We start from the raw sequence: 13,718 nt of genomic DNA on the forward strand, positions 1-13,718 counted from the left end.
AAGTGCTTGAAGTGCAGCGGGACAACACTGTGACCGCGACAGTGCATCTGCTTCGGGGTGGTGACCAGGTACAAGGTGATAATGTCTGCACTTATTGGCTTTCTTACTTTTTGCCTTGTTAAACAAAAAATATCAATAACAAAATGGCAAAACATTAAAAATAAAGTCTTTTGGCTGCACCATAAGGAAAGTTTTTAAAAAAAAAAAAAAAAGAGAAAAATCACACACACCTTCCAATACGCCAGACTTTTTGAAAAGCCTAAATGGTGTAATTACTCACACCTGGGTTTGTTTCCCTTAATGAGTCCTGACCCGGTGTGGCCTAGGCTGCTGCTTGCATTCATCAATCTGTCTTGAATATCTTGTTCAGGGTCAAGTGGTCTGGAGTTTATCCTGGAAACATGTGACACAAGCCAAGGTATATCCTGAACGGGATGCCAGTCCATGACAGGGCAATCACACATACTCATTTACTCACACATGCATTCTAAAGGCAATCCGGAGTCATCAGTCCACCTGAGAAACATGTTTTTGGGACTGTTGGAGGAAAATGGAGCACCCGGCAGGAACTCATGCGAAGTTGGAGAGAACATTCAAACTACGGCTGAACCATATTTAAACCAAATTCCAAACACATACTCCAGGAACTGTGAGGTAGCAGCACTATGTTCTGTGCCACCTTGCTGCCTTACCATCCTGCTGCCTGCCTTTCGTTCTTATATGCAGATAGCAGCTGTGATTTAAGTTTGTTCTGTGGGCATCAGCGTGTGTTAATGAAGAGCCCTTTCAGAATCCCCTTGCATTTTATGGTGATAAAGATGATATGCAGAACAAACAATATTGTAATAGTGATTATGTTGCAGGAGGCTGCATGGAAGTAGTATAGGTTAAGTTACTCAAGGACATAAAAGCAGGACTGAGTTCTCTTTGGTGTCCTCTGGCTTCTGGTTCAATCTCATAGGACTTAAGCCTACTTCTTTTCAATCCAAGTCGAGGTTTATCTCCACTGCCATTCGCTTGTGATGTCCCTGCGGGACAGCAAAACACCAGATGAACCTCAACCATTTACACAAGCGCTATTCAAGACTTATTTGCATGTATGCCTTCAGACTCTGGCGCCACACCATTTTGCTTTATCTTTTGCTGAGGGTAAGCCACCATGCTTTGCATCTTTGGTCAATGAAGGAGAAGAGAAATTTAGTCTTGCAGGCTAAAAATGCCTTTATTCTATTGATCTTGATAGCTGTGCATGAATTTCATAAATATGAAGCAGTGAAAAGAAAGGGATAAGAGCTGAACCATAGCAAGCCTTAATTCTGCAGACTGTAATTTAAGTTTACATTCTGTTTTTTCAGAAGTGCCGTGCACACTTTTGAAAGTTTCCATTTAAACTGCCTTCTACTTAGACTGCAAGTAAATGTTGACTGGTGATGGGGTGTCTTACATGCAGAGGAGCATTGCTCGTCCCCATGCACTGTTCAGGCAGATTAATAACACTTCTCCCTGCTGCTGAATACATTTTCATACATCATGCCTTTGACCTTGTACATTGGTCACTTTGATATGGTGGGCCACGGTTGGCCCTCTCTCCTTTTAAATTCATCTCTGAGCAGTCCTTCCGTTTTAAGGACTTCTGTCAAGGACACAACTGAATAAATATGAGAACTTTGTCAGCACTCTGCGCTTCTGTGCTCTCTGATAGATAATATTTCTGAATCGTAAGCTCAAGAAGAGTCGTGTAGTGCCGCTTCCATTTTTTTTAAAATTGTGGGCGGATTTCTGCCTAGTAAAAACCAAAATTTCAGGGATGCATGGCCAAATATAGGCGGTTCTGATGTGAAAGACTAGGAGTGTGTGCAGTGAGTGTGTCAGATAGTCCTAGGTATCTCTGTTGAAGGACAGCACTGACGTGCGTTTGCTGTCCTTTTCCACTGCCCGTGCCCTTGATGTACAGTGTTGCATCGCACCATACCGCATCCCCTGTCCTACCACACATCAGCCTGCTTCATCCACTTCAGTGAAACATAAGCCAGGAGAGTGAGGTGAGGCTAGGGGTTGGGTGGGGGGATGGCACGTTGTCATTGGCGTTATCTGCTGCTGTCGGCATTTTCTGTGTCTCGACTTGGCTTCCCGAGAACAAAGGTCTCCTCCATCCTGTGCAGGGTACTGTCATCTGTGCTTCGTTTTTGCTAAGAAGACGTGGGGAAAGTGTGTGTGTGTGTGTGTGTGTGTGTGTGTGTGTGTGTGTGTGTGTGTGTGTCAGCATTTCAGTTAGCCTTTGAGTCTTGATTTGACCTCCATCTTCTAGCAGGAACATGCTGTTTTAATTTTTTTTTTAACCCTTATTGTAAGGGCCCAATGGATATATTCAATTTAATTTTATAGGTGTCCTTAGTCTTCCTACTTCTTCATAGCTCTCCTGTCCAACCACAGTCTAGTCCACTAGGTACAGAGGTCATAAATCCTGAATTAAATTCTAAATATATTAATTAACATCTTGTTTAATCATTGTTGTGTACTTGTTGTGAATGGAACTTACTGTTTTGTGTCCCAGTTTCCAACCTTTCCTCCTTTTCCTGCTGTGGTGAAGGTATATGAAAACACAACATGAAAAGTGCCCCTTGAGTTGGCTTTCCTATGTTAGTTTTTCCATGAGCACCGTTGTGTACAGGGTATTTTTTTTTCTCAGGTCATCATGGTAAGTTCATGAGGCTTCTGCTTTGTCTTTGGCTGTGAGTAAACTGGGAGGTACTGGCTTATTAAATTTTCCGCCAGAATTTTTTTTTTTTTTTTTTTTTTTGGAGCAGTGGAACTTTAAGGAAACGGTTGATCTCAGCTTTGCAGTGGTGAAGAAAAATAATAATTTAGCTTGGTTCCTGCTTCTACTATAATCAACAACAATTGTTTAACTCTGTGTTCCCTCCATCTTTAGTCAGTCGTCATTTAAGTACGATAGTACTATTACGCTCTGCCTCGACGCGGATAAGAGAGCAACACTGACAGAGCCGTGCCGTGGGACAGTGAAGGTTGCATCCTTCTTGCATAGGGTCTTGGCTCAGCCCCAGTCTTTGGTATTCTTCTCTGACTAGCTTAGCAGGTCAGTGGCCCTTTAGTGTGATGGGTTTGTTTCACTTCACGCTCCACACACTGATGGATCAGCTTCAGAAAAGGTGTTGCTTCTTGGTTCTGTCTTCAATCTGGGGCCTTCAAAGATGTTTCAAGAACCAAAATGCTTCCAGTCATGATGACATTGTCCACTAGCTGGCCAAATCCTTACCAACTCCCAGCCAACGCTGATTTCTTTGGCACAATGTAGTAATTTTTATTATTAAAAATATCACCAATATTTCAGCACCCTGTTTTGGCCATTCATTGTTGGACAAATGACTTATCAATAGTCCAATGTGATCAAGCATTGCTGCACATGCACATTTAAATGCAGTTGTGGTAATTATTGACATGTTCATAACAATCAGCTGAAATAGAAACCAGGGGAGAATAATTCAGCAAAGCTGTTAAAGACCAAATTGACTAACTGCGTATTTTACATTTTAACTGCTATGCTTTGTTACAGTCAATATCAATTCCTGGCAGAAAACAGGACGTTGCAAAATGTAAAATGACATTTTCATGCTCTCAGTTGATTATTTTTTATATTTTTAATTAATATTTTTGCATTAGTCTACTGTGCTTTCAAACAACATTTTTTATGATGTCTTTGCTCAAAGATGGTTTGGTGTATCTGTTATTTAATGAGGAAAGTAAAATGTAAAAAGCAATATATACTTGCATCTGATAAGGGCACTACCTACATGAAAGTCATATTCCAAATATCAGAGGTGTTATGCGGTTGAATGATGTGATCAAAGCACTCCTCCCCACTCACCGCAGCCTGCGTTTGTTCTGTTCAGGTGGTCTGGGCCGAGCAGCAGGTGGTTAAAAAGAGGAAGAAGCGGGACATCTACGCAGAACTGTCGGACCCTAAGTTCACCCAGCAGTGGTACCTGGTGAGTGATGTACAAGCGCAACCCGAGCGGTGCGGGCAGTAGCACAAGTAAACCAGCGGGACCCCGTTGCTGCATTCACAGCTTGGCTAAATTCACTTCGTGCCTCCTGCTTTGCATTGATGCAAATGTGAATTTTAAAGCTGCAGAATGAATTCTTTCCCTTCCCGGTTAGAATCACTGTTCACAGTGTCAGGTTTGTGCCATTGCGGTTTAGTGTGGGGTTTGTAATCTTAGTGTTCAAAGTGTTAGGGTTTGAAAATGTGTAATCTTTTCAGCTGGGTAATTGAATCAACCAAAAAGGCGGATTTTTCATATCTGCATAATATTAGTTATGTTTGCTAATCGACTGTGTCTGTGTCTGCGTCTGCACAGTTCATGTGCCAATAATGCTGTCTTAGAAAATGTGGTGGTGGTGCGGAATGCTTGGGAGGAATCAAACACGATCACACTTGTCATTTGAGCTGGTTGCATGCGAAAGATGGACATTGAAGCCGCCACAATGGTGCTCTTTGCTCAATATACAGTCTGTACTGGCAGGAGGCCTTACATATGACAAGTTAAATAATCTCTATTGTAACGGATGCTGAGGGCAGAATTAGATTCCGGAAAACAGATGGCTTCCGAATGGACTGTCAGAAAACTGGAACATGGTAAATTTGTGTGCTCAACTGTGTGTCAACGCTTATGTAAACACACACACACATGCGAATGCAAAAAGTCGGATTGGTGCTTATTTTAAAAAAACAACACAAATATGGACCCCCTCGAAGCCCGTCTGTTCAAAAAGCCACAGCATCGTCGGTTTGGATTTTTTTAGTGATGCATTTTTGTACTCTGCATATCTTACTATCGTACCGTTCAGAACACATTTTTTATATCTCATCTGTTAGATGTTGGAAAATGGCTAGGAATGCAGAAATAGTCCAGGAGGGGAGAGAAGCAAACTGTGAAAAATGGCATCCTGCTTTAGCTTGAACAGCAACAAAACTTGTGGACAAAGGTCAGCCTGGGCAGTCCAGTATGTGAAGGATGTTGCTGTGCGGTTGTGTTGGGGCTACAGCACAGTGCACAGCGACTCCATCAGCATGTGTTCTTGCATAAGTCTCTGTACCTTCCAGCGGTGAGTGGAGATGGAGCTCTGAGGTTCGAGTGGACAGGCAGCAAGGCACCTGGCAATCTGCGCAAACCCCCCTGAGGGGAGACCTCCAGCTGCTTATTTCACGGGCAGAGCCAGCCTGTGAATAAATTCAATTTTCTTCTCAAATAATCGAGGCAGGGTGGGGGATAGAGGTCATCTCTCCCCTATCCTGTTGTCAGGAATGAGTTCTGGTTTGCACGCTGAAGGCCTCTTTATGGTTATTAATGATAGGTGATCCACTGGTTCTGTGTTGTTCTTCCCATTTTCTTACTGAAGCTTGTTCAATATACTTGTTTTATGATTAATGGTTGCTTTTATTTTAAATCCTGTTATAGTCATGCAGCAGTCTTAAGGATTTAATTTTATTTCCCCCAGTACAATGCAAACCACCAAGACCTGAATGTCAAAGGAGCCTGGGAGCAGGGCTACACAGGGAAGGGTGTGGTTGTGTCCATTCTGGATGACGGGATTGAGAAGAACCACCCCGACCTGGAGGAAAATTACGTAAGAACCTCGTAGAGGCTTGAGTCGATAGCACGGAGAATCAGCGTGTGATCAAAAGGTGGGACAGGTTGTTGTAACATTCTTCTTCAACCCTGTCCCTAGGATCCAGAAGCCAGCTACGATGTGAATGATGGAGACCCTGACCCACAACCGCGATACACGCAGGTCAATGACAACAGGTAGGAGGGAATGTTTGGCAAAGCACAAAGAGCATGATGCTTGTGTCCCCAGTGCAGTTTTTATTAATTCAATCTAAATTTTTTCCAGTTAAAACCAATTCCTAAATATAGAATTTTGAGGATGTGCACCACTGTGCTCTCAGCAGCGGGTAGGCTTTTGCACCGCAGGGGAAGGGACTTGAAATAGCTCGAGTTTAATGGGATGGTGCAGTGGATACCTTGGCGTGGACCCATGTTCGTCAGCTGAAACGGTACTGTAACTGCTGCTGTGTTTGTCCAGGGATTCTCTGACTCATGCACGACAACTTGCAGGATTAGGGTGACTTTGTTAGTGCATTTTCAGAGAATGTAAATTGGCTGGAAAAGCCGTGTCCCCATCCCCCAATGTCTGAATCGCTCAGTGGGTCGGAGGAATGCTTCTTGATTCCAGGACTCTTGGCATGAGCTGCAGACCCTGGGCTTACTCTCAGGGAAAGCTGGCGCTCTGTTGCTTCATTCTGCTTTTTAATGTGCGTACTTTGAGAAGCTTTGATATTTTTCTTTACTTCTTTTAGGCATCTTTTTATTCTTTGTTAGGATAATCTATACTTTCTAATCAGCTCATCATCGTACAGAAGCTAATTTGAACTCACTGGGTGGCAGTATTTCTTTAGTAGTTCATTTTAATGAAACCTTTTTCATTTAAACTGTCCAAGTTTGACACCGCTGTGCTAGGTTTTAGTTATATTAATTTGAAAAAAAAAAAGGGGGATCTAGTCAAAAATTAATGAGTTTCACATACCGTCTTCAGCTTTTAAATGACTCATCCTTTGCATTCTTACACGTGAGGTGTTGTGAATGCGTTAACTAACTAGCCAGCTTTTTATGAAATATAGTCTTCTGCCATACTGGCATAGGATGACTGATCCCTTGAAGGTTTAATATAATTACTGAAATGTTGAATTGTGAAGTTGTTGAAAATGGTATGTGTAGCACTTTCCCTCCCCACTTCTTACTGTGTGAACTTGATGTGGACTGTAACAACCAGTCTGAATGAATCAGCTCTAAGTGGTCTTTGTGTTGTTTTCAGGCCCTTTTATCATTTAGAACTGATCATTGCTTTTTCCTGTCGTGCGCATATCGATAGCATCTTTCACTGAGTCTCAGGCTGTCAAATGTCACATCGCAGAAACTGGTCTTGATGTCAGTGTCGCACTCGGTAGTCAACACGTCATTCAGCAGGCTAAAAATATCTGCCACGCAATGGCAGGACTAATGTTCGAACAGTAAGTTTTGCAATGCTTTCGTATCCTGGAAAATATGGGCTGCGCAAACAGTGCAGAAATACAAATAATTTACTTTTTCTGGTTGGTCCATGTCTAATGTCCTGGCACCGACACTGAAGGATTTTGCGAAAATAGGTGGATACTGATTTCTAGGCTTAAATTAGAATTTAAATTCCCTGCTTCAATGGTTGTATTATTCAATTTCAGCTACATTTTTGTAGATTTTCAAAATGAAGTGAATCTGCAGGGATTAAGTAAATGTATTTAAAAAAAAAAAAAAAAAAAAAAGCTGGTTTATTCCAGTTGCATGAGCAGATTGTATATAATTTAACTACCCTAGTCACTTAATCTCATCCTGGTTGCACTGGAGTGATTAAATTAAATCTTAAGGACAAATTGCATTGATAATGACAATCTCAAGGCCCTGTAAACACTTAATGTCTGTGGGACATACTGAATCCTCTCTGGGTGTCATATTTTTAAGTTTCTATATCTGCCAGTTTTTGGGATGTTGGCCAACAAGGTCCCCTTTCCATATTAATTCTTAGCTTAACAAGATTAGCAGTGACAGGCTGAGAGCTTGCAGCTAGGATCTGGTTGCGATGCAATGTCCCCGGCTGGGTGCACAGCCGAGTGACTCATGCCTGCCAGGCCAATGTTTCCTGCGAGACAAGTGAAGTGCAGTCGGTCTCAGTCTCATCACTGCCTGTTGACAGGGTGCATCATGTGGGCTTCCTAAACGGTGTCGACGCTTGACATGCTGCCTATGGAAGTGGGAGGAACCTACGAAATTGCTTTGTTTTTAAGTTGCTAGGAAGTTCTGAAGACGTCCTTCCCACTTGCTGCATAGCTCATCACATCTGCATTGCTCCATCTGTTTGCTCCCAGTGAGACCAGCAGGCGTTTGGGCCCGCTTGTGTGGCGCTTTGAAATATCCAGTGGGCACACGCTCTGATTTGCAGGGATCTTGTTTGCTGTTAAAACCCATCTCTGTTCACCACCACCACAAAGCTGCCTTTCTCCTCCAGATTTGCTGCAATATTCAACAGCAGGGAAGTCTTAATTTAGCCTTGGTGTTTGCTGTAGTTAACCTTTTAGTCTCCTGTCTGAGGTTCTCCGTCTCTATGTTATGACTGATCGTTTTGTTTCTGATTTTAGTGAGGCCAGGTGCGTTTGTCCGACAAATCTCGTTACAAGCGATGTAGGTGTATTCGCTCTTCTCTCCCCATTTTTTAAGATCTTTAAACATGTTGACCTAACCCTGTTTGCTAACACTTTAGTTCTGATATTGTTTTGCTTTTGAAAGGAGACCTTGCATTCAGTGCGCAGCTATTCTGGTTCTGCCTCTGTCATGCAGAAGTCCTACTTCAGGTAGAGAGGCCGTCATGCTCAGTGCACTTTTAAGTAAGTTTCTTTAACTGTCACCAAGCCCCGAATACCGGCAAGTCCGTTCCGTTAGAGAGACATTGTGTCAGTCGCTTAGGTGTGTGACGTGACATGGGATGTTTCAGGGCAAAGAGTTATTTCTGTCCTCTTTCTGCTGGTAATTCCACAGACGTGTTCATCTTTTTTTGAAATGGATTTTGTTTATATATAGTTTTATTTTCTTTCTCCCCCCTTTTCACGAACAGAGATCTGCTGGAATGCTTTGCTTTCACAGACTCTTTTCCTTACACGGTGAGTGCGGAGGTGGCAAGGAAAGAGAGGATTAGCACAGTGCTTGCAGCCTCAGGCCTAGAGTGCTGCCTCAGCACAGGCTTCATTTCAGCTGGTTAACACTGGTGCTTCTTGGGGGCCCTAGTCTGGGTTACCCCTAGATGTTAACCCTCTCCTGTGTGTCTCTGTTCCCTCTCTGTTGTGTTTCAGCATAGCCTTGTTGTTTCTTCCCATTTGATTCTTACAGTTCCCACCCGTAAGAGCATCTGGAAACCAGTAGGAGTCACATTACAAGGCCAAGAGGACTAATCATGTTTGCAGAGTCTGGTGCTGTATGCTCTGTCCATTGTTATGTAAACAGCCGTGAAAATAGCCTTCCCTCCCACACTGAGTAAGACAATACGCTCTTCCATTAGTTGTGCTGGTCATTAGCACAGAGCTAATCAGCAGTACAACAGCTTTTCCAAGGGACCATCATGTCCCTATGAAGAAACAAAAGGTTCATTATGCAGTGTGTGCACATCAATCAAAGCTAAGCCAATACAGAGCATGGAGCAGAGGATAGAAAACAAGCATGAGTAAAACTGCATTTATGTTTATTCATTTAGCAGATACCATTCTCCAAAGCAACGCACAGTAGTTAAGTAGTATTTAGCTGACATTTTTGTCCAGGGCAGCTTACAATTTTGGAAACGCTGCACTAGCACTAGTGGGCAGTCGCAGGAAGGCCAGACAGGAGAGAGTTGCAGTAGTCCAGGCGGGCTATCACCATGGCCTGGAAAAGTAATTTGACATAGTCTGTTAGATAGGGAGAGATACTGCGGATGTTATGCAGGATGTATCTGCAGGTCCGAGTTGTGGCTTTGTCGTGCTAAAAGAAAGGCAGACTTGAGTCAATAATCACTGTTAGACTCTTAGCCGCAGAGGTAGGCAAAATCAGTAAGTCGTGCAGTTTGATAGAGAGTTCACGACAGGAAGACGGACTAGCAGGAACGTAAAGGTTCTCTATTTTGGGGAGGTTGAGTTGTAAGTGGTGATCGGACATCCAGGCAGAAATGTCCAATAGGCAGGCAGCGATGCCCAAGGAAATGTCTGTTGCTCCAGGTGGAAATGAGAGGAAGAGCTTGCTATCATTGACATAGCAGTGGTAATTGAATCCATGAGATGTAGTGACAGAACTGAGGGAAGAAGTGTAGATTGAGAAGAGTGGGGGGCCCAGTACCAATCTCTCTGGGACACCAGTTAGGTCAATAATATGAGACCTCTATTAGGTCAACAGGATGCGTTGGCATTGAAGGCACAGACTTTTAAGGTGATGACTGTCGGTTTAAATCCCTGTTCCGATAACCCTTAGCAAGGTACATTGCATGAATTTCTGAGTAAGACAGCTGGGTGTATTAATGGCTAGGGCTTCAAGTCGTTTTGGATATAAAGGTCGGCTAAGTGATGAAATGGAAGCACAGCAGGCTTCTTGTCAGTCCCACAAATCTTTTAACTTGATTGTCATGCAGTTAGTGAGTCATAAACATGTCATTGGTGGGGAAACTGACAGGGCATACACCATCGTACATACATTTCTTTCCATAGAAGCAGTTGCCCTAAATGAAATTAATGCAGGCCTTGCAGTCAGAAGCTAATCTATCTCTGTCACTAATGTGCAACCAGAGGCACATGATTGACCAGTGGAACAACGGTATGAGATTGATTCTGTGATTCCCTAAAGAAGAGCAGTCTGCCAAGAAATAATATGAGCCCTCTGTCGGAACAAAGAGATGGTATGCATATATTCAGCAAACGAGAAGAGGAACGCGAAAATGAATTTTTACTTTGCATGAAGGCTAGCTCATTTGTATTTGCTGCATGGAGAGCCATCTTTGAATTCTCATTCTGTCTATTTTTGGCAGCATGCTGCAGACGGATACTTTTGTAAACCAGTAGAACTTGAACTTGAGTCAAAACCATTTACTTATTTGACAACAACGCTTAATCCTTCCTGTATCATTTTCACATCTCCGTGGTCTTTGAATGTGGCCATATTGCAATGGCTTGACCAGCAGTTGGATGGGGAGGACTCAATCTGTCCCAAGAGATTGTGGGACTGTGGCTGTGTGACAGTGTTATATTCTCAGCGTACCATCAGTCTGCCTTCTGTCTCTTCCTCCTCTTCCTCCTCCTCCTCCTACTGCTGTCACTCTCCATCAGTGTATGGTGATGTACTCGGGCTGACTTGAAGGTTGGCAGTGACAAGCAAAATTTCAAGTGAAGTGTCGCTTCCATTTTCTGCTGGTCATGCAGACTGAGAGCAGACATATGAGTCATATGTCCTCCAGGTGTGAACTTTGGGTCATTTAACATTTTGGGCTCCTCCACCCACAAGTCATAAAAGATCATGACTGTTTACCTCTCAGTGATCTAGAAGTGCTCAGTATGCTATGAAAACTAACCCAGGCTACTGACCACTGACAGCTACGGTAAATAATTCTTACTGAATAAAGGGGCCATTACTCCTTCATAAATGATGTATATTGTACATATACTTTAAAGCCGTTTTAATTTTCATTATTTATTCGGCTGATGCCTTTGTCCAAGGTTACTTGCAATGTTAAGTTCGTACAAAACAGAAGTGCATACAGGGCTACGTGATGAAATTATATCATGACAATCCAGAATGAAATGTTGCTCTAGACTCAGGGGCTGGCATTGAATGAAATCAAAGTATTAACAATGGTTAATAATAATGGTCAATATTAACAAAGAGACAAAAACCAAGAAATTGATACTAGCGATTAACAGCCACTGCATCCCTCTAAGTACAATTTGATGTCTCAGCTATTCCTCTTTTGAATTAATTTAAAATTAACCATTTGGGCTTCTAGAATTTTAATCTACAGTTTGAACTTTTATTTTTGAATGTCTGGGTTTTTGGCAAAGGCTCTCCCTTGAGTAATGGCTTCTCTTGATGTTTTTAATGTAGTTAATGTATAGAGAAGACAATCTGCCAAGCCACTATAACAAAAAGGTTTTTGACAAAATAGTTTAAAGATGGCCAGACTTTTTATAGGTGTAGTCTGCAACCAAGGCTGTGATTTGAAATGCCTGTAATGACAGTAACAAAAGAGTCCTCTCTACATTTGTGTTGTCATCGTCACCCTTCAGCAATTTTTTTTAATGGTCTGTCTTCACTTCAAGTTTTATGCACCCTAAACGCTGGTACTTTGCCCAGAAAAGTCATAGTCATGTCTTTAGACCAAGGCATTTCAGGCTTATCCAAACACTTCACACTGCACTAAAATAAAATTCATATAACCAAAAAAAAACCATAATGTAAATGGTGTCTAACGATGAACTAACTACCTAGTGGGCTCCATCATCATGAGCATCCACCATAGCTGTGTTGTTTGAGCAGTTGAAGGTAGATTATTTCCAGAAGACAGGGTGAATGTGGCTCCATTCACTTCCTGTCTTTGATCCCTGGAAGGTCAGCAGGAACCTGGCGACCACCTGAAGCTCAATCTTCACAAGGTGTGTGTGTGTGTACATTCCAGGCTTTGATTTTTGTATGCCGCTTAGATTATGCTGCAGGGTTGGACTTTTTGAACAGGAGTCATTTGGTAACCCTGAGTGAAGTGAACTAAAGGTTGTGTATGGCTTGTGCTTCGTCTGACCTTTCCAGGCTCCCTATGCAGAGTTCATCTGCATCCTGTTGTCCAGCTAAACTTTAGCTGTAGGGATTGTGTATTCACTACACAACGATGTAGGGAATATGTTGTGTTTTGGAGCTTATGAATAGGCAGTTTTCATGGTGTCAACTGGAATCCTCTGACTGTGTACTAAAAATAATGTATGCAAGCATTTTGCAAAAGCAAGTTCATAGCCTCCTTTTCAGTGGAAAGTTATTTTTATTGTAAGGGATATAGTGTGAAATGATACTCTTCTAGAAATTAAGTATATAAAAAAAAAATGTACAGAACTTTTCAACAGCTTTCTTCTGACCTTTGTACTATGTGTTGGTATACTTGTACAGTCAGCTGGTTTGGAGAGTGCCTGTTCCAGTTGGTGTTGGCCCCAGAACATCTGGAAATACTTCACATACTCTAATTCACAGAGGAAAATGTTTACTAGAGCGTCCATGGCTTTGTGTAGAAGAGCACAGTTCACATATGGTCTGTCAGATGCCTTTTCAAATTTTGATGTGTTTTTTCCTCCAGGCAACATCTCTCAGAACTCTTTAACAGCAGTAAGATGATCATTTTCGGTTGCTGGCTGTTTGCTTTCAAAGTTCCCAGTGCTGCGCATCATCAGTAGCTGTGAGGGGAAGTTGATGCACGCAATGTGAATCCTGCACAGCATCAACACAGGGATAATGGGCAAAATGGATTATAATGGCCTACAGGGAAGAGTGAGTCTGTGTGTATTCAAAGTGCAGGCATAAATGCTTCAGTTAGTGTTCCAGCATTTACTTGAGTGCATCAGTGTGCTTCAGAATATTCAATAATTACATAACTGTCATCTGGTACCTTTATTCATCCCTTTGGAAAGTGTTAAATTTATTAATATACAGTATTTAATTTTACACTAGTTACACATGCGCCCTGTGTTGCCGGGTTAGGCTCCGGCTCCCCGTGACCCCGCATGGGACAAGCGGTTTCAGATGATGTGTGTGTGCACTAATAATACATACTTAAAGACATGTCTTCAGCGATAGGTTTGGAAGCTGTAAAACACTGATATCTGGAGAAATATTTTAAGACTAGTAATGGTCGTTTAATTCTCGCTTTCAACTAAGTTTTAGCAGTAACATTTTTTTCCACGATTCAAAATGGCATTGTCTTTCCTTAATCTAAATCATGTACAAATTGGAAAAACAGAAATTTCTAGTAAATTTTAGTCACAGATATGACTATAGCTTGAATTACTTGATGAACATTTTTGGCCAAGGCTACAAGTAATCTTAACAAACCAAGTAGCA

The 13,718-nt window shown here is 42.1% G+C and overlaps 1 protein-coding gene across 6 annotated transcripts in view; it reads left to right on the forward strand.

Annotated features, from left to right (window-relative positions):
- The window catches only part of furina (furin (paired basic amino acid cleaving enzyme) a), a 75,675-nt gene that overhangs the window by 42,098 nt on the left and 19,859 nt on the right, over window positions 1-13,718 (forward strand). For all 6 annotated transcript variants that reach the window (XM_018763507.2, XM_018763508.2, XM_018763510.2 and 3 more), the window contains exons 4-6: window positions 3,912-4,007; window positions 5,521-5,649; window positions 5,752-5,828. In XM_018763507.2, the coding sequence (XP_018619023.2) occupies window positions 3,912-4,007; window positions 5,521-5,649; window positions 5,752-5,828 (302 nt within the window). The remainder of the gene's footprint in view (window positions 1-3,911; window positions 4,008-5,520; window positions 5,650-5,751; window positions 5,829-13,718) is intronic.

This window comes from Scleropages formosus, chromosome 11 (assembly GCF_900964775.1).
Source record: "Scleropages formosus chromosome 11, fSclFor1.1, whole genome shotgun sequence".
NCBI lineage: Eukaryota > Metazoa > Chordata > Actinopteri > Osteoglossiformes > Osteoglossidae > Scleropages > Scleropages formosus.